General features: G+C 41.8%; 1 protein-coding gene across 6 annotated transcripts in view; it reads right to left on the bottom strand.

Moving 5' to 3' along the window:
* SLC4A10 (solute carrier family 4 member 10) overlaps positions 1 to 22201 on the bottom strand; it is a 270102-nt gene that overhangs the window by 107164 nt on the left and 140737 nt on the right. For all 6 annotated transcript variants that reach the window (XM_065561769.1, XM_008178464.4, XM_065561767.1 and 3 more), the window contains 2 exons: positions 12691 to 12829; positions 2568 to 2728 (listed from right to left, as the gene is read on the bottom strand). In XM_065561769.1, coding sequence (XP_065417841.1) covers positions 2568 to 2728; positions 12691 to 12829 — 300 coding nt within the window. The remainder of the gene's footprint in view (positions 1 to 2567; positions 2729 to 12690; positions 12830 to 22201) is intronic.

The raw sequence follows: 22201 nt of genomic DNA, 5'->3' as shown, positions 1-22201 counted from the left end.
AATGAGGTTCTTTCAACTGAGGGTGCCTCCCCTCATTTGGGACAGGTTAAGCACAGTCCTGCTTTCCTGTATTCCTACAATAATTACAACATTGGTAACCATATTTCACTACCCCTGCATTCAGTACTAAGGTCATTTGTACCCAACACTAGCCAAAGTTGATCCTTTGATACAACTATAAATGATGAATATGTAAACAGAGCAGGAGCAAACTTCATTTACATAAACACACTCATAGTCTCTTCCCCTCCCAGCTAGCTGTCAGGGAAGCATACATTCAGACTCTGCTTACACGTACCATCTCCCATTTTGAACTCTCAAGCAAATTAATGTAAGTTTTAAGCTCTCTCAATTTTTTACACTATTCTTTCGCTGTAACTGTTCTCATAATGGGTGCTTTGTGTTTCTAATTTTTCTCTTTTGAGGGGGCTGAAGCCTCCATTCCTTCTCCCTGACTCTCACCTCTGAAGTAGGGTGAAATGCACAGTGTTTTGGAGAAATGGAGGTGGGAGATGGTTCTGTGACACAGACTCCTTGGCAATGGGTCCCCTATTCTTTGCAAGCAGCTCTCACCTCAAATGTGACAAACTCACCACACCAAACACATGTCTCACCGGATAGTTATACATAAAGAGTAATGTGTAAAGTATCTACAGAAATCTCATCACTTGTCAAGACTCTCAATCCCAGGTGACGGGGTGCTTTCATGAACATTTGGGTCCTGCTTCTTGAGAAACTAGTCAGGTCTGCAACAGACTGAGCTTTGGGGGTGGGATCTACTTTACTGGATAAGAACTATTGATAAGTGTAGACCCAGGTTTGATGTTATGATTTCATTTTTTATTGCAACCAATTGTTTCCACCACTCCTGTAAACCACAAGTGCTGTGTGGTTTACAGGAGCAGTGGTTTAAGGTAAAATTGGTGAACTGGAGCATACTGCACCTTTGGATGAAGAGGATCTGGAAATTCTGTGAGGAACCAATGTCAGGGCTGGATATCACAGGGCAATGATTCAAAAGAACTTGGGGTTTGTGGTTTGTTAACTTGCCTGGTGAAAGAAGGGCTGGCTTTAGCCCAGACAAGAATGCTGGCAGTGCCAGGAGGCAGGGGGCAACAAGGAGACCCACAGTCCTGACTCCTGGGTAACCCAAGAACTGTCACAGGTACACATATCTGGCTGATAACTGCTCAATATTTTATTATTTAATTTTTCAGTGGCAGGGTGCTGGACCTCTGGATCTGTATAATTTCAATGATTCTATCTTGCAGAGTCCTCTGCTCCAAGCATCAGTCAGATGGAATCATACAAACGTGACAAGAGGTGCTCCAAAAGCTGATCATGCTTTTTCCATGATGTTCCAACCTCTGCCAGCCCAAGCATCAAGAGATTAAGTTGGGGGGAAAATTCTGAATCTCAACATATTTCATGGCCATTCTTCGGTCGTTCTGTTCTAAACCTATTGTTTTTTGCACTCTGTACATGAGTCACCCTAGCCTTTTATTGTCTACTCACACACATCTAACATTTTTTGAATATTTTAGTTTTCCCCTGTGATCCCCTGCTATTGTCACCATTACATACTTAACCCCCAATAAATTCCATCTAGAATTGCCCTAACTTGTATAAAATGTGGTCTTTCAAACTCAAAAAACTTCAATTTTCTCCTCTTTCCCCCCGAGTGAAACTTATGTGAATTGTACAATTTCTGAGTTTCTTCCCAGTCCATTCCCTTCTTACCCAGTTCAGCATGCTCATGTACGAGGTATGTCATTATGAAGTTACAGAGGGCTGAATTTTCCTAGCAGTATAGAAGAGAATCGTAAATGAAACTCCCTAAAGCTGTTATGAGAGTTGTGACTGTGTCTCCCCATGAAGAGCATCAATACAGTGAGAATTGGGTTTAAGGTCTATAATCTGAAATGTCTACTGTGAGGCTGCACATAAACATTATACCATTGAGCAAGTGCTAGTACACTTTGCGTCCTACAGATGCTTCCTATACCATGATGGGAGCAACCTTTATATAATTTAAAAAGCCAGTTTCATTCTAAGATCCTATTTTAAGGCATCTACAACTTCCTAGAAAATATACACTATCGCCTGAAATTTCTCTGTCTTGTTCTCAAGCCAAAGATGCATATTTGTAAATTTGGAAAAAAGCCCATTCAGCTGGTTTTGTGTTATTTCAGCATGGTGGAAAACTGTTGAGGCTTTAAGAGATGTTTAAGATGATTTGTCTGTTTGTGATCAGCCATCTCAAAAATGGCTTTAATTCGTGGAACTTAGCACATATATCATTTTGAATGTGTGGTGGCAGAAGTGGAGTAAAGAACACATCCACTCTGATTAAACACCTACAACTTATGCAAACTTAGCTATAAAATATGTTACTACAATACTGCTCAACTTCAATTTTAGATTTTTTATACATGTAAAATATTTATAGAACAAATTTCTACATACAGCTGATTTTTATGCAAAAGCTCTCTGATAAGTGATACATACTTTAGTTTCCAACATTAATATTTCTCATGATAGGTTATTGGTATAAAACATCAGTATACCTGCAATTTCTTCTAAAGAATTAGCTCTCATATCCAGTAGAACTGTACCATTCAGGATACAACTTCTCAGCTCAAACAAGCTATGAAGTGACAGAGTGGCAACGTATGGTTTGCTCCATCTCTCTCCACCATCCTCTACATCTTCTTCAAACTTCAACCATCTATGCAAACAAACAGCTTAGTAAGCCTTTTGTATATAGGAAATGAAAAGTGAGTTATTTTCATGCATATTCAATGGACACTATCAAATATTTTGTTTGGTTTTATTTCACTCTCTATTGTTTGCAGGAAACATGAGAACATTCCCTCCCCCCACCCCCAGCAATTTTGTCCCTTACCATTTGTTGAACATTTATTTCATCCTGAGAGTTGAAGGGGAAAGCAGATAAAAAATAACATAACATGTTTTGTTTTGTGCCCTGTCATGGCTAAAACTGCTTTGTGTGTCAGAATCATTGATACTGTATGTCAGAAAAACTCTGGGAATGTGGAGTGGTAAAGAACTGCTACAGAATTAATATAAATCCTAGAAAAAAGTAAACTGAGAAAAAAACAGAAAGTCCATCATGTAGAGCAATACTGACACTCAACAGTACAGATCTCCGCCACTTGAGCTAATGAAGTAACTGGTAGCAATAGTAGGCTGTGATACTCTACATAGCCCAGGCACTAGAGAGGGATGAGACACATGCTTTGTCAGTGGATTCACGACTATTTGCTGGCAGCAGATGAATGCAGAGACTCAGGACTCCTGGGTTCATTTCCAAGTTTTGGAACAGAGCGTGCTCTAGTGGTTATATACTCTACTGCCCATGTTCCCCACCAAACCTGTCTCTGCTCCCCCATTCCTGTATGTCCTGTCCCAGCCCCACTTTGTTCCTATACATCATCCCATCCCTCCCTCCCCCCCTCCCCCACACAGACCAGCTCCTGCTCCCATTCCCCCTGTTCCTATCCATCCCCATCCCAGGCTCCTACCTTCCACCCTCTTCTCCTATCCAACTCTCCCAGGTCCTGCCCGCCACCACCTCTGGCTCTATCCACCACCCATCGCCTCGGCTCCTGCCCCCCCCCTCTTTCTTCTGCTATCCAACTCCCCCAGCTCATGCCTCCCTCCTTCTCTGGTCCTTCACAACTCCATTCCCTGGCTCCTGCTCTCCTCTCCCTCTGCACCTATATGCCACCCAATCTCCTCCTCTCCCTCTGCTCCTATCCAACTCCTGTCCCACTCCCCACCTCCACTGGCTACCCCATCCCAGATCTTGCAACCCGTTCATCTCCTACCTCCATGCTCTCCCCACACCTCACTCCTCACAGACTTCCCCCTCTATATTCCAGTCAAGTCACTCCCTCTTTCTCCTCTATGCTGTCTGGTCACCAGCAAAGCACAGGAAACAGTCTCCCTGCATGCAGTTACAGTATGCTTTGTCACAGTGGCTCACATCAGCCAACAGCAACATTTGCAGAGAAAGTCCTGCTCAGCCCTCCACACCTTCAGGCTGGACCATGCCAAGTACAGAGGAAATATTCACAGAACTTAACTTCTAAACTTTAACAAGTCTCTACTGAGCATGTGCAAGGTGGGATTTTTCAAAGGCTTAAAACTTGGCCAAATTTGAGTGGATTTCCACATGGACAGCAAAAGTTACATCTCTGACACAAAGACTGCCCCGAGCCAAATTTAAACTACCTTACTCAAAAGAATAGGGATACCAGAGCTTCTCAATGAAATGACTAAGAATTTTTTAACATGGGCATTTAACATAGGCATTTCTAATTTCATTCTTGAGAGCACCTGAACTATTTTAGCTGAAACTTTTCCAACAAAATTCAGCCTGAGGCAGACACCTAGTATGGGACATTTCAGCCAGAATGGTTAGAGTCTGGGAAAGTTATAAGAAACTGAAAATATGGAAAGTATTAGGCAACACTATCAGCTCTGCCTATAAGGAGGAGGTTTGGACAAGAGACAAGAAACTAGTAAACACTTTAGGGGAAAAAAAGTCCGAGACTGCTACACTATCTCTCTCCAAAACACTCTGTTAGCCATCTAATGAAAATTTTAATTGCATATCTGCATTTTTTTAGATAGAGAGATAAACAGTCCAATTCTCTGCTGGTTTCAGTGTAACTACTTCAGTGGAGTGACACCAGAAGAAAATATGACCCAAACTCTATTCGTACCACATGACATTATTTGATTTTGTCATTAATCTTATAAATAAGAGCCCTATTTCCCCACTACCTTACACCTTGTATATAGACATAGACAAGAGTTCAAATTGGGGAGTGGGGAATGAGGGGGGTGAGAGAGGCAGATCCTTGCTGCACCTCTTCCAAAAGAAGACAGCTCTTTGCAAAACAAATTCTTTCTGAGGACTAACCATCCTAAAATGTTTTAAGAGTTTCCTGTGAAAAAGTTATTATGCAAGGCCTTCCTTTAACCAAACAAAACTGGTTTTTGGTGTCAGGATTCCCTGTGCTATCATTTGACTCCTGACTGAGGTGAGATTAACAAAGCATGCAGTTCTCAAGTGTTTGCATTATTATATTCCACCACAACACTATAAAGGGATATTGGTTCTGAAGTTTAATGGAATAAAACCTGAAAAAGGAAACAGGCTATTTAAATTCATTTTCAAAATGTCTTCTGTGGGTGAAATTCATCCTTGTGTAGATGGGGCTAATCCAAGGTCTATGTCCTATTTAATTCCCACTTAAACCTGTAATCATTTGAATGCTTCATGAATCTTGGGCTGATGCTCTGTAGATGGCTGAATTTCACCCACAAAAGTTATTCAGAAAATGAAACTGCCTGTTTGGTGTTGCAGGTGTCACTCAGTTAAGCCTCAGATACAATCTTGGGGGAACCTGAAGTTAATTAGCTACTCCTGCTAGCTAGTGCTTTACTCATAGAAGCACTATATGAAGGCAAGATACTATGTTTTGGAGTAAGTGTACCTGAGTGTTTCCTTCAATGCTCAGTTAAATTGGGGGGACACTTTTTAATTAAATGTCTAATGAGAACAGAGGAAAGGGGCTGAAAAGATCCATTTCTGTTCAAGAGGCCATAAAAATGATAAAATTTGCAATTATAGTTGCAGAGGTAGTGATTTAATTGTAACATGGAAATTTAATGCAAACTATTCTGCTTCAGTGCCTATCTTTGATCACCCAACACTTTCTTGTGAATGCCCTAGGCAATGTTAATCTTCATATTATATCAGCCATGAGGTGGTGGTTTTCTACTGATTTTTTCTGCACCTAAAGATCACTATACTATTTTCTAAGACACAACCCACAGGCATCTATAGTATTCCAGGCTTTTGGTCTTCTGAGACACCTTTTCAAAATTCAGTGCCAAACTCCCTTAAGGCCTGCATAGGACATGAAACAAAAACAGCATACACACAGAACATGATGTGAATTGAGTACACTCTTTGGTATGTTTCTCCTGAGTATGCCCTGGGCTGTTCAGCTCTCTACATTTTTTGATCAAGGAATGGGTAGATGGATAGTATTTGGTGTTCTCTATAATGAACATTGACTTGATAAAGCAGGTTTGGTGACATAGCACCAAACACCCCACACACTAAAATACCAATATTAACTATTGTTTGTCATTATAAATTTGATGGATTCTATGACTTTACAATTAGCAATTGGTCTCACGTGATTATATCAAGGTACAGTTGACACTCTATTTCACAACAGACTATTGTGTTAAGATTTCATTTTCAACTTGCAATTATTGCTTTTCTAGATTAGTCCAAAGCAATGGTTTTCATACAGGTGTATTTTTTCCACACAAAATTACACCAACTGAATCAAACACTGTCAGAAAAAAGTCATATGATGCGGTAAAACTTGATGTGAAAACTGTAATATTCCACATTCCGTGGGACTGGCCAAACTCTTCATAATATATTTGAGATCAGATTTAGCATTCTATACTGCGTGTTCAATCACATTCTGCCTAGTGTCTTTTGCTTTCAGAGTATCTCATGAAAACTAGTTTGAACTTTGTTTTTTTTATAACTAGTCTGCATTTTAGGAAGACCTGCATCTTTCCGTTGGTCCTTCTCATTATAATGACATAAAATATTTCAGATTATATCTCATATCTCTTAGAATCTTCTTTTGTAAATCAGTATCTCTCTATAATGATGTATCCAAAAATAAACTCAATAGCCTAGGCACAGTTACATCAGAACTCTATAAGAAGAGACTTTTACCTCCCTACTCTATGAAGTGGTGCCTCTGTGTTTACAGCCCAAAACCACACTGACCTTATTTGCTGCCCAGATACTCATTCTAACCTGTTGTCCAGGACACTTTTAACATTACTGCTTTCCAGGATTCTTCCTCCTCTTGAATATTTGCATTTCGTGTGGTTTATTTCTGATGTGTTAGTTTGCATTTTAACAAACTGAGGCTCAGTTTATTTTCCATCCATGTTTCTAATCTCCTTGGGTCCGTTTGCATTATTACTTTGTCTTCATTCTTGGGTGTTCCCAACTCCTCCTAACATAGTAGTGTCTGCGTGTAAACATGATTTTTAATCCCTTTTCTAGATCAACATATTAAATAAGAATGGCCCTAATGCAGAGCCTTGAGATGCCTTAATAGACAGTGTGTCATTATCCTATGTATATGGTCTTTCAGCAGTTTTCCATATATGTCAGTATATTTAATAAAATTTCCATATATGTCAGTATATTTAATAAAATTCCCACCTGTCTGCTTTTAGTACTAAAAATATTTGTATGAAATATTTGTATGAAAACATGATCTTTATTTCTTAAGATTTCATCTTGCACTACTAGTTAATGGTTCTGAGGCATGCTACAGTAGCACAACACTGCTGATGCCATGCTCTGAGTGGAGTGTTCCTGGACTGGTTTTCTTCTCTATATTTTGAGTTGGATACACTACCTCATGTGATGCTTGTTAACCACGTCAGGAGATTATTACTTAAAACAAGGAATAAGCATCAGTAACAGAAACTCTAAAAGGAACAAAGACCTAATCTTTATGCAAATGTATTTGGTGAGCTTTAAAAAAAAGGAAAAGGAATAATAGCCCAGAGTTGTGTCTTTATCAAACCCCTGACTTTATCACCAAACTTCAGGAACATAAAAGGTTTAGAAATCTTAACCGAGGCTTGGATCCAAGTTTTCCCATTCTTTTATAGTGGGCTGAATAAAAACAGAAATACAAATTTTGGAGCGTTCAAAATCCACGCTCAGTTTTTGCAGCTTGACACTTTCTTTAGCCATGGGAGGTGGGTGGGGAAGAAATGTATGACCTCTCCTACAGGCAGGATTGGCTAATAAAATAAAATAAAATAAAATACTTCAACTGTTTCTCCAATGGTGACATTGTGTTATAGAACCAAAGTGCTAACCGAACTGTCCAATTTAAAAACAAAACCAGTCACTGTTTTTAAATGTATCAGGTATTTTGTACATAGTATAACATGAAATAGAGCATGTGAACACTTTGTAGTATTCTTTGCCATAACTTTTCAGTGCAAAATATCAGGCTTATGGGGCCCAGTAATATCTATTTCAGAGCCTGCTGTATCTCCCCAAGTATTTATTCACTTGCAACCTGCTTGACTAGCACAGGTATCATAATCCTACAAATTGTACCTGTTTTGACATGAACTTTTGCCAATGTTAATTTGAAAATGAACCAAAGTAAATAAACTGCTCAGAGACAAACCAGAAGTGTCAAAGGGAGACAAGTTGTGTGACCTCATGTCTTTGGAAGGAAGTATAGACCATTTGGAAAAAGTGGTTTTTATTTTGCTCCATCAGCGATTGTCAGTTGGCATTCATGTCATAACCAATGCACCTGTTAGCTACCTATCTCTCAAAACTATGGATGGGAAAACTGATTTGAATATAACCACAGAGATCATAATTTTCATCAAAAATTAAGCTTAACTTCTCCTGAAGATCTAAAAATTTTGGTTAACTTCTTACCGCACTGGTTTACTATATTCTGGTCAGTTCCAGGAGCAGAAGTGCTTTCATGAGACAGGACGTTCTCCTGAGATTTCAACTACAAATAGGCAGACTAAAGAGATCTGAATAGGACTCAGATAAGCACTCAAATTTGGGGTGACCTTTTGAGGTTCAAACATGGGAAATCTAAACCACTGTCCCACTCAGCAATGCAAAAAGCTGGTTTGATAGACTTGAACTTCAATAGCATTTATCAATCATGTACATTCTGACAGAGCAACATGCTGTTGCACTACTGTGTATGCATTATAAGTCTAACTACTATCTCCAGATTTGTTTCTTTATAATGTGTGTGTAACACTGACAGACCCCGGTCATCAGCAGGCAGGATTAAACCTGGGACCTTTGAAACTTAGTGCATGAGCCTCTACTGCATGAGCTAAAAGCCACATGCTCCTTAGCTAAGGCTGTAGCAGACTCATTAATCTCTAAGTGGTCTTGGTGCTACCAGAGGGGACAAAACACCACATCCAGGAGGTGTGTGGGTCACAAGTGCACTAAGTACTTTTATAGGACATATAAATCAAGCATTCTGTACACAATAGTACAGCCAGGTCATCTGTGCAAATTATTCTATTAGTAACATTGAATATCATTTACCAAAAGGACACATTTCTTCCTCCTTATCATCATTAAAGGGGCAAAATGGATCACTTTAGGGCTGACATTGGAGATTCCAAATGTTCACAATGTTCTGATTACTTTATAACGTTTTAATTCCTGTATATGTTTGATTTCTAAATAATAGTGCATAATTATTGTTGCCATGTGGCCTGTTGCAAAAAAGAAATAATCCAATTATTTATGTTTAATAATATAGTTAAATGGTTAGTATACCAAACCTTTAGTAACCATAAAAAATGTTCTGTATGAATAATATTGTATTGATGGACTCATTAGGATTGGAATCTGCCTTTGAGACAACACAACTCAGCCTCTGCCACTTTAAATCCTCCACAGCAGCTTGCTAAGTCCTTTCCCTCTGTTTAGATAAATCTGTTCTGTTCTTCCCAGAGATATTGAGCTTCAGCCAAATCTTACCCACACTCCTCTTCAATAGCTGCTACCATTTTGACTAACTGAGCAGCAAATGTCTCAATGAATCTTACACAGCTTGCACACAACATTTATAAAAGGTTCCAGAATAATGACTGTGTATGCAAGCTCCATCAAATGGAATTGTAGAAGGGTCCAGACATATTGCACCAGAGATTCACCACACCTCTTCTTGGTAAAATGTATATGTAACTATTTGATGCCTTGTTCTGTGCTCGTTAAGGTCAATAGTGAAACTGCCATGGAGTTTGATGGGAGCTGGACTGGGCTCTTGGTGCTCCTTTTCTGGCAATTGATTACTGTGACAAAGTGGGAATGTTCATAATGTTTTCACTGAATACTGTGTGGGTGCCTCAGTTTCCCCTATGCATTTCTTAAGTATCTAGGTGGTGGGATAAGGGTGTGTGATTGTTGCAGAGCCCGAGAGGGCCAGTGTGATGGTGTCTGCACAGAGAATGGCCAACACCCACCTACAAGCTCTGTTTTGGACTGTGTTCCTGTCGTCTAACAAACCTTCTGTTTTACTGGCTGGCTGAGAGGCATGGTGAATCGCAGGAAGTGCGGGGTGCAGGGCCCTGACTCCCCCACACTCTGTGACAATTACACAATAACTCTGTTAGCTGGTCTGTAAAGTACCTAGCACACTGATGGTACTATGCAAACCATAAATACACAGTCACTCATATTTATAAAAGAAGGTATTCTAAAATGATTACATTTAACACCAGAGTCAAAAATCCATCAGAAACACTGGGCATTCTTATGCCATTCCTTTGTGGCAATATTATGAAGGGAAATCTTCACACACACACACACACACACACCTCTATAGCCACAGAAGTACCTAATCACAGTGGAACCAATGGAATTTTGCTTTTGCAACGGTGAGGAACCAGCACCTCCCTGTGGCTCCTCACATCATTCGTACCCTATGCCCTTTGCATGCCATGGAGCTGTGTTCTTTGAAGCTTAGCTATGCCCAGTACTCAGGGGGGTGAAGGTGAGCTGAGGAGGGAATAGAGGGGTTGGAGAATTTGCCACTATGCAAATCCACTAGTCATTCCCTATGAGCAGGTAGAGAGCAGGAGCTTCAACAGCTACCACAAGCACTGCAGATACACCAACAGGCTAAGAGGGGTTCCCTGACTTGAAGGGAAGGATTCCTCCTCTTCCTGACTCCTACCAGGCAATGAGCCCTAGTGGACAGAGCACTGGACTGGGACTTGGCAGAACTGGATTCTATTCCTGGCTCTGCCACTGACCTGTTGGGTGACTGTAGGCAAGTCACTTCCTCCCTCTGATTCCCAATCTGTAAAATGCGGGTGACAATACTGACTTCCTTTGCAAAGCACTTTGAGATCTGCTGATGAAAAGTGCTCTATATATTAATGTTACTACTACAACTACGGCTGTCTCCAGAACAAAGCCTACTTACTGGAACTGAATGTTGGATCAAGGATTTACTCTAAAAGCCTATTGTTCCAGGATTAGTGATATATTCAGTAATATGTAATACCTACTCCACTTCATTACACTTATTAGTTTACTAGTGTGTATGTACAATACAAAATGTGCTTTCTTATCTACTTTGAGGAGGAAGGAGGACAATTAAAACAGACATATGATAGACAAAGTTAAATGGATGTTTCTTTTATTTCAGCTATTTATTTGCAATTCTGTCTTGATTATAAGCTTATGTTACATAAAAATCAGAATAATTTCTAAGAAACATACTTCTGTAATGCTTCCCAGAAGACATTCTTATTTCACTTCCCTGCTGAAAAATTCTGTAACTATGAACAGAATTGTTTTTTTTTTCAAGATATAAACCATCTTTAATTAGTATGAGTAAAATGAAGCTCAATTCCCAGGCCTTTTGAAAAAAAGAGAAAATATATTTTCTTTCTTTGACTGTGAATATGAATATTTTAGGACTCACAGAACATCAATTTTGTGGTGTAATCTACCTGAGTCCATTGAAAAAAGCATATGCACAGATTGTGGATGCCCCCTGCATGGACACACAATGGAGGAGATAAGCACAAGGAACCTATCTTTCTGTGCCCCACTGAGCTTACACAATTGCAGTGAGGTCACAGGGACCATTGACCGCTCTTGGCCCCTGGGAACAACACCACCTGGGTATTCCCCCCACAGATAGACACCTCAGTTGGTCAATTCAGCCAAATATACAGCCTCTTTGATCCACCAGGGCCATATTGAAGCCACAGATCTGCCCTGATATCTCTGGGCACTCTGGCACCTTCCATGAATACTAAATAAATTAGTGGCAGTTGTCTAAAGGAAGAGGGTGCAGAGATTCCAAGGAGAAAAATGGTAAACCCCAAAATCCAGATTTGTTGGAAATGTAATGCCCCATTGAAACCAGGTATATAGTAAGTGACTCCCACACTTAGAGAAGCCTGAGGAAGAAAAACAAGCAGTTATGTAATTGATATTCAATGTTAATGTCTTTCAGCAGAAAAACAATCTGGGCAGGCATTCTTTCCACATTTTAATTCTGCAGAAGTGAAATGATCTAACATTGAATATTCAAAGTCTCCAGAGCATCTGCTCATTAAAGATTGGACTCTGTGAATATTTGAGTTTATCTTAAGTTTAATTTGGCTATGGTAATGTTATTCCCTCTTTCCTGTGATCTTTTAATAAAGAGGCCAATTCATGGATTTCTCAAGGATACGTTCCTGGTTGTGTAAGTTTAAAAATACATGTAAAAATGATGGCCTAAAATATGAATAAAAGGGTCTACTTAACTACTATAAGTAATAGATATTTTTTGTTTACGTCAGTTCTTTCATTCAATTTTCATTCTGACCTATATATGTTAAATCCAAATGATCTGGATTTAAGGAAAGACAGATACTGTGGCAATACTAGTTATACAAGGATTTAAATTTTGTTTGTTTGTTTGTTTGTTTAAGCTTTGTATCCAAAATCTGTTCCTGGGTCTGCTACAACTTTGAAATGTCTCACCACACTTTCAGTGACCATCAGTTACTGACAAAAATACTTACCTTGCTGTCTCTCTCCATTCAGCGTCCTCTCCTTCACGGCAGCAAATTTCATCAAGTTCAGTAAAGAGGTCATGAGGAATGTGTTCCTCATCATCATCCTCTGTTCCAAGAATAAACTGTACCCTTTGTGATGGGGTGTCTGGGGAGGAAACATAAATATCATAAAAAAACAGCCAACAGAGACTGTGATTGGACCGAATTACTAACGTGCATTTTTTCAGCAAGGATTAAATGCAAAATGAGTTTACATTAGTGGGAACCGTCATTTGTATGCCTTCAGTAAGCAAATGACTGAAATTTCATGCGATTATTCAGCTGTCTGTTATCCAAATAATTAACCTTCACAAACAAGTATTGTAATACATAAAATAATCACACATCTTGTCAGTTCAGTCATGCTTTAACTCATGCTCTATGAACTGGAGAGCACACAGCACTTTACTATTAAGACCTGTTTATTCAGTCTAAATTACCTAAATTAAATAAATATATCCAAAACAGACAAACACATTTTTCACAATGTGAAGTATACAGATACTTACAAATGTGGTTTAATGATGTCTCACCCAGCCTAACAGGGTAAAATAAAGCACAGGTACCGCTAAGTGTCAGACAAGCTAACTACTGTGGCCTGATTTTTAATGTACAAATTTAACTCAGTTCACAAATTTGGGGTACTACATTTGCATTCATTTTTTCCATTAAACTTATATTGATAGGTCCCAAAAGAAAATACCCTCCATGAATTTCAAATCTCTCATTATTCACTGCCATAAATTGTCCTTCTGAACCTGCCTAAATAGTTAGAAACAATATATAGAGAGAGAGAGACAGACAGACTGGCTAGAATAGTAAGAATAATTGGTGCCATTCCATCAGTTCTTTTTCCTATCTATTCTTGACTTCCCCATTTCTTATCCTCTCTTCCTGCTCTCCTCCCTTTACACCATCTTTTCCCTTCTTTCTTTTCCCCTCTGATCCTCTCCTCACTGCCCAATCAGCAGCTACATTGTCTCAGAGACAGACTGCTCTTCCCTTATGACTAGTGCTTTGAAATATGAGAGAAAACTCAGGCAGTCATAGTGCACTTGACTTAAGTCATAGTGCACTTGTTTGCATACTACAGTTGTATTGGTTCAAATGCTGTAACAATCTTAAAACCTATTTTTAATAAAATCCAAATCTTAAATCATACAACTGTGGATGACATCCAATATCTCCAGAAATGTATAGTTACTGTTTCTGCCAACGTACTTTGCAGCTGAAAGAACAACCAAGAATCCTTTGTGAGTGCCTGCCTGTAGGAGCCATGCTGCTAGTCAACTGAGAAATGGAGTAGCAGACATGCTGCTGCATAGGTGCTGGAACTAGGGATGCTGGCGTTGCTGCCACACCCCCTGGCTTGAAGTGGTTTCCATTATATGCAGGGTTTGCAGTGGGGTTCAATGGCTCTGAGCACCCCCACTATACAAATTGTTCCAGCACCCCTTCCTTGCTGTGCCTGGGGTACAGTCTGACTGAAATGTTACTTTACCACTTTATTCTGGGGTTAAGCAACACTAGCTCTCCCAGTCTGCTCTCACATCCTGTGAAAGTTTAGTCTTTCTGATAAGGTGGCACTTAACCTAAGAGCACAGAGAGCAAAGTGCTGATCAGAGGTGCTGAAGGAGTCTAGTGGTGTGGTAGGCTGAATTCAGCTATAGAGATACCCACTTCTGTGGCACCAATGCCAAAGCTACCAAACAGAGTAGCAACACTTGTGACATTTTTCACCAGCGAGAACGTGTCGCCATTTCCTAAGGGTATAAATTCCCCAAGCAGAGTGAGCAGGTGGGGGGGGGGGAGGAGCCTAGCCTTCACGAGCTGGTGGAAGCTGTTGAGGGAGCAAGGGGCAGCTCAGGAAAGTCAGGGTGAAAGATAGGGAGAGTCTGGGAGAGCCAGGGCCTGGGAGACCCTGGGCGGGGAGGGGATGGGTAAACTGAAGGGTGCAAAATTGTTTTTTGTGGGATCTTTCAAGATCTGGAGCAACCTTCTCCATTCTGCTCCTGCTCCTCATTATCTTCTTCTCTTTCTTCTTTCAGCCCATGCCTTCCTATTCTGCATCACTGGCCATCCTCTGACCCTGCCCTGCATGTCCCTGATCTTGTGCCCATCTTTCCAGTCGCAGTCTCTGTCCCCACCTTACACTCCCATTCTCCATCACACCTTTTGAGCCTCCTCATCTCCCTTGCTGGTAGGCCACTGGAGCAGCCTCCTCTTAATTGTTCCGTGTGGGCTACCCTCAGGTGGAAGAGAGAGAGAGCAGAAGAGGAGAGGCAGGTTGGCTGCCCCCAATTCTTCTGCCTAACAACCAGCAGGAGCCAGGAAGGTAAACTGTGGGGGAATCCTTGCAACTCTGTTGAATGCAAGTCATATGACAGTTGGAAACCCTAAGTCTCTCCCTTCCTCTCTTTGAGAAAGGCTCTCTCCAGAATTGGGAATCCTGTGAGTCCTATTGGGAGGAGAGGGCATGCCCACTGTTATGTTCTGATGCATCCCAGAACAGCAATCTCAAATCATAAGGAAATCAAAGCATAACATGCAAGTAGGTGGTCAATCAAAACATGTAATTACCACAAACCTGTTAAGTCAGCAACAGTCTGAACAAAAATCATAACAGTCCAAATGGCAGGTATGTAACAGCAGGCCCTGGATAACTGCACACACCCAGTGCTATGTGTATATACACAGAGGCACGCAAACTACAACACTGAATTTAGGAAGCAGGAAACCAACATGAAGAGGGAGCAGGAAGCAATAAGCAGGAAGGCAACACACAAGTCATCACAACTCCATTGAGTGTGGGTTGATGGGAAGCTGGGCCAGGGGAAGGGGGAACTTCACTAATACATCATTTTCTAACCAGCTCCCTAGAGACTCCCTAGAGAAGATAATATAGTCCAGTGGTTCTCAAACTTATTTGATCGCGGCCCCGTTCTTTGTGTCTGTAGTAGTTTACGCCTCCTCCCCTCCCCACTCTGGATACCCGGTCAGCAGCTGCTGCTTTTCTGTCAGCCAGCTCTGAAGGCAGAGTGGAGAATGGTGGCTGCTGGTCGGATGCCCAGCTCTGAAGGCAGCGCCATCACCAGCAGCAGTGCAGAAGTAAGGGTGGCAATACTTTACCACCTTTACTTTGTCCACTGCTGCTGGCGGTGGCGCTGTCTTCAGAGCTGGGCACCTGATCAGCAGCCGTTACTCTATGGTCATCCAGCTGTGAATGTGCGCAGTACTTTTTTTCCCCCTAAAGCTTCTCACCCCTCCCCCACACACAGAATACATTCCAAACCCCCGGCACCCCAGTTTGAGAAGCTCTGATATGGTCCCAACCTTTAAGCCAATGGAGCTGCAGTGCGAGGGAGCATAAGAGTGCGGGGAAATGTGCATGAGGAGCCTGACCTATTTCTAATCCCTGGGAATCCAGGGGCTTTGTCGGCTGGGTCTGAATGCTATCTGGGGAAGGGGAGATGATGTGCGGGGAACTCTGTGAGGTACTCTTTGCAGTTTTCCTCTCTTCTAACCCCTGCCATTTGGCTAACTCTTTTCCTTTGCATGTGGAAAACTGTTGCTGCATGTGGTAAGCTCCCTTCACTACTGTAACCATGAATATAAAGAAGGCAGAATTTATTTTCTGTAAATTGTCATATATTGTACTGCACATTTGTGTTGTACTGTACTGTCCTGAACAGCAAATGAAATGAAGCATTAAAAATAGCTCATTTCTGTGAAATCCATATAGACAAAGTGTGATTAAAATCCTCCATAGGACTTATGTTTAGCACATGGTAGAATCCAAAAATTGCTGCCAAATGTACTTCTGAGTTATTTGCAGCTCTGTGTTTTGGTTAGCAGAAATTGTCAGCTGCATTATTCAGCAAATGCATTGTGTTATACCTGTATTTATTTATGACCATTTTCACTTTTACTAAACACAGCTTTAAAGAGTCAGGAAAGTCCAGAAGAAGCACTCAAAGTTTGTGCCAGTGGGTGTGCTACTGATATCACAGGACCCAGTGAGCAATCCCTACTTTGCAGGTAAATATTAAACTCTAAAATTAATCCACAGAATTGTAATGGTACTTGCCTCTTCCTTGACACAGGAATGCAGAATTTGGTTTTGGTTTGTTTATGTTTGAGTTCACTAGTACAGTACATAAAAATGTACAGTTCACCAGCTTTGACCTTCCCTGGAATTTATAGGTATTGGGATGCCATGGACCACAGTTTAGAAAGTGACAAGTCCACTTTTATCCCATGGGCTACACTACTACAGCCTAGTGCAAGCAAAAAACTGAGTTCAATGGCTAATACATACTACTGGAGAATAAAAGTAAATATAACAGGGAGGCTCAATCTTCCAGTGCAAGTATTTGTTTGAGACAAAAGATAAGTGTGTGTTTTTATGTAACTAGAATGAGAGAACATGGAAAGAAAGCTGCTTTTCAAGAGAGGTGGCCTGTGGGAGAATCCCAGAACATCCAGTGCCAAGAACATCCAGTTCTCTTGATGAAACCAGCAGTAGAACTGACTTACACAACAGTTACGTTAAGTGATAATGAACAGTATTGTACCATAGAGCTCCGGCTTTCTGATAGTATTATATATATAGAAATACATGTATTCAACATGGGAAGGAAATCAGCAGATCAGAGCAATACCTTACAGTGTGTTTATTATAAAAGTGGTTATGAAAATAGTACCTTACCGCCTTATTTGATTTGCTACTACTGTGACTTCTGAGTCACGCATGACTATTTTACTGACAGCAGTGAAGAACCTATACAGATGAGGCAGAACAAACTGTGTTTTGTCTTCCTCATTAATACATCAGCAAATCTACTTGTTATGTTCTGACTCTTCATACTTTATTGTTGGTGATGATTTATAATAACATCCCAAGCATGAAGAGCACAGTTTGATTTTCAGACACAAAACTGAGCTGGAAGTTAGAAAATTCATGTGGTTTGGCTTGATGTGATTTTAGGTAGAAGACAAAATCGAAACAGATATTTTACCCAAATATCTTCAAATAGGGAAAGAATTGAAAGAGAGAAAATGAGAGATAACTAGAGACCATAACAGTATAAAAGAGCAAAACAACAAATGAAACCTGTCAGCCCTACTCACACAACTGACTTAACATTACTAACGTGAGTAAGAATTTGACTCTCATTAAAAGCAGCAACAATCTACAAATGCCAATGTATTTATGACACTTAAGGGCGGAAAAAACAAATAATACATGATTCAAAAACAGCATGAAAATAAATTTCATTTCCATGTGGTCAAATTGTGGTAACACAATCCTTAGTGCAAAGTGTGACTCCTGTGAGACAGGAAACTGTAAATTTCTTCTAGGCTGGGAAAACATATTTAATTTTAAATTTGATCAGTTTCACCTCTCATTTAAGTAAGCACAGTCAGCATTTTAAAAAACTCTGTTTTGCTGTGTGTTTTATTATTTTGGAAAAGTAAATTAAAAAAAAACACGAGTTAGAAAAATGAGCAAGAATAATGGGGCCAATTTTAAAAATTATTATGTCTATCACTGCCACAGGTGTGCATGCGCTTAATACACAAACATGAAAAGACATGGAGTAAGGTACACAGAGCAGTGTAAAGTGATCTTAGCTACCCAAAAGAGGCTTCTGAAGGTTGTCCCAAGCAGCTGGCTCACCCCCAAGGAGAGAGTGAACACCAGCTAAAACCAAGGAGGGGGATTCTGGGGTGGGAAGGCCATGTGATATGAACCAGAGTACAATGAACAATACTAGTCCCTGACCAATGGACCATTCCAGTCAGTACAAGTTAAAGCAGCCCTGTAGCTACTCTACTGCGCGCTGGCCCCCAGCTGCTCCCAGGATCCAGGAGAGGAACAAAGGCTTAGAACCAGTGTTTGCCTCCCACTTCTTTAGCTGTGCTGAGCATGATCCAGAAGGGTCTAACTGCACAGTGAAGGTACAAAAAAAGGTGTACATTAAGTCCACATGTGTAAGTAACTTTCAAAGATGTAAATCCAAGTTGGGACTCAGTGGTGCAGAATGGAAAACTGCAGAATGGAAATGCAGACACTTCTATGGACCTAGCGTTCACTACTATGAATGGCCCCATTATGAAATTGCAACTGAGCCCTAAAACAGGAACCAGTTACAGACACCATGGGTGGACAAGTCAAAAGGATATGATTGATAGGCCTGGAGCGCTGCATAACCCAGCTTGCAGAGACCAACAGGGAAGTTGCTCACTGACACAGCGCTCATGGCAAGCAGGCAGCTAAATACACTGGGCTGTATTGTGACCATCCCTTGCAATGGCAAATAGGGAAATGGAGTCTTGTAAGGGGGTTCCTCTTGCATGCACCACAGAAGAGCCACTCACAGTAACAGTTCCTGTGAATAAAGACTGCTCCATCCTCACTCCAGAGAGCAAATTGCTTGAACGGAAGTGGGAGGGGCAGGGTCATGACCTTTCACCCTTCGCATTAGCTCATAGAGCAGGGTTGATGCACTGGTGGAAGCAATCTGAAAACCCACAATTTCTCCCAGGGTCCCTCCTGAGGCAGCACAACCGCCCTGCCTGCTAGGCAGGGCTGTGTGCACTAACTGCCTAACCCAGCCCAGAAATCAAGGCAGAAAGCAGGGGAAAGCACAGTGGACCCTTGTGGCCTTGGAATCTATATCTTTCCTGCTAATATTTCTCACTGGGGATCAGGTACTGAAAATATTCAGCTGTGCCCCTTGGTCACTCTCACTTCTATCCCTTGTTGTCTTTCCCCCATATTAACAGAGGGAACTTTCTTTTTGCAAAATCACTTTTCTGTTTGCATTACCTTCTGGAAGCTTTTCCTGAAAGAGTCTGCAGAAGCTCATATGGTAGGTTCATTTTGGAGAGGTTAGATCATTGCAATTCAGCCTCTCCTGCCTGGCTCACCTAGGGTGACCAGATGTCCCGATTTTATAGGGACAGTCCTGATTTTTGGGTCTTTTTCTTATATAGGATCCGATTACCCCCCACCCCAGTCCTGATTTTTCACACTTGCTGTCTGGTCACCCTAGGCTCACCAAACGTTACACACCCAGACTGGGGGCTCTTAAAACTGGAGAGGTGTATTAAACTTAGAATAAGCCAAACCAAACCAAACCCAGCTTGCACAAGGCCCACTGCTTTAACACCTTTCAGGAGCACATCACACTCTATTGGGACCACCTCCTGCTCGTGACAACTGTGTCCCCCGTGATCTCTTCAGCAGAGCTCCAATCCTTAAAGGGACAGGGGCATAGAAAAATAACCCTGTTGTTCCACCCAGTTCCGAAACAAAAAATTCATATTCAAATCCCTTCACGAATACATTTTTACTTGTGAATGCTACATGTAAGAGATCCGTGGTATTGGCTGCAGATAAAGAGGGACATTGAACATTATGGGTTAGTCTTCACAGCAGTGTTAGCTCAAGGTACAACTTGAGTGTTGCTCCTAACCCAACACCCATTCACACACAGAAATCTCTAGCTCGAGGTAAATGATGCTTTAAACTTGAGCTAGTTGGCCTGTTGGTGGTCTGGATTGAAGTTCAAGTGCTGCTGATGCTTGAGCTAGTAATGCAGTGGGGACCAGCACAGGCTGGTAATACAATCACTCTGTTCAGCTTGAGTGTTGTTTTGCAGTGTGATCACTCTCAACCCAGCAAAGCTAATTAAAGAGCAGGGTTGGCAATAGAGGGACAAGGGGGAGAAATTGTATCAGGGTCCCCAAAAATGTCTGTGCAAATAAAGTACTGAGATCTCCATTAAAAAAAATGACTGCAAGCAAAGATCTGGTGTTTTGTATAGTCTGAAATCTTGTACCTAGTCACAAACTTTTCCTAACCAGGTGGAACTGACAAATACGCCACACATGATTACCTTTTTACAACTGATTATTTCATAAATATGTTTTTGTGAAAGCTTCTGTCTTAGAAGCCTGTTTATTGAACCCCACTGCAGTGAAACTCTGCGTATACTGGGGATGAAATAGGAGGGGGTGGGGTCCGGTCCTAGCAAACATGATGTACTTGGGCCCCAAATTTCTTTCCACAGGCCTGCTCAAGAGAAGTTAAGTCGAATGGAGACAACTCAAGCTTACACTGCAGTGAAGACAAGCCCTAAGAGACTAGAGTCTGTACATGTAACAAGCAAAAGAAATATCACCAACCTACCAGAACTTCACTTAGGCCTTGTCTACACTACGAGAGTAGTTCGATTTTACTTGCATCGAATTTTTGTAATCGATATTGCAAAGTCGAACGTGTGTGTCCACACTAAGGACAGTAATTCGACTTTGTGCGTCCACACTAACGGTGATAGCGTCGACATTCGAAGCGGTGCACTGTGGTCAGCTATCCCACAGTTCCCGCAGTCCCCTCTGCCCATTGGAATTCTGGGTGTAGCCGGCAATGCCTTCTGGGTAACAAAATGAGTCGAGGGTGCTTTTGGGAAACTGTCGTCATCCGTCCATCACTCCCGCCCTCCCTCCCTGAAAGCGCCGGCGGGAAAACAGTTCGCGCGCTTTTCCAGTCATTGACAGCGCGGACGCCACTGTACTCCGAGCATGGAGCCCGCTGCGACCATCGCTGCAGTTGTGGCCGCTCTCAACGTCTCGCAGCTTATCATAAAGGTTTCCCTGAGGCAGATGCAGAAAAGTCAGGCAAGGAGGCTACGGCACCGCGGTGATGTCCTGAAGTCTGAGAGTAGCACAGACCTGTCAGAAAGCAGGCGACCCAGCGCCGAGGACATCACAGTGGCAATGGGTCATGTTGATGCCGTGGAACGGCGATTCTGGGCACGGGAGACAAGCACTGAGTGGTGGGACCGCATAGTGCTGCAGGTCTGGGATGAATCCCAGTGGCTGCGAAACTTTCGCATGCGGAAGGGAACTTTCCTGGAACTTTGTGAGTTGCTGTCCCCTGCCCTGAAGCGCAGTGACACCCGGTTGCGAGCTGCACTGAGTGTACAGAAGCGAGTGGCCATAGCCCTGTGGAAGCTTGCAACGCCAGACAGCTACCGGTCAGTCGCGAACCAGTTTGGGGTGGGCAAATCTACCGTGGGGGTTGTTGTGATGCAAGTAGCGAAGGCAATCGTTGATGTACTGCTGCCAAAGGTAGTGACCCTGGGAAACGTGGAGGCGATCATAGATGGCTTCGCAGCGATGGGATTCCCAAACTGCGGTGGGGCCATAGATGGAACTCACATCCCTATCCTGGCACCGGACCACCAGGCCACCCAGTACATTAACCGAAAGGGATACTTTTCCATGGTGCTGCAAGCACTGGTGGACCACAGGGGACGTTTTACCAACATCTACGTGGGATGGCCGGGCAAGGTTCATGACGCTCGTGTTTTCAGGAACTCTGGTCTGTTTAGACGGCTGCAACAAGGTATTTACTTCCCGGACCACAAAATAACTGTTGGGGATGTGGAGATGCCTATAGTCATCCTCG

The sequence above is a fragment of the Chrysemys picta genome, chromosome 11, assembly GCF_011386835.1.
Source record: "Chrysemys picta bellii isolate R12L10 chromosome 11, ASM1138683v2, whole genome shotgun sequence".
NCBI lineage: Eukaryota > Metazoa > Chordata > Testudines > Emydidae > Chrysemys > Chrysemys picta.
Note: the sequence above shows the minus strand (reverse complement) of the source record. Positions and strands in the feature narration are given on the sequence as shown.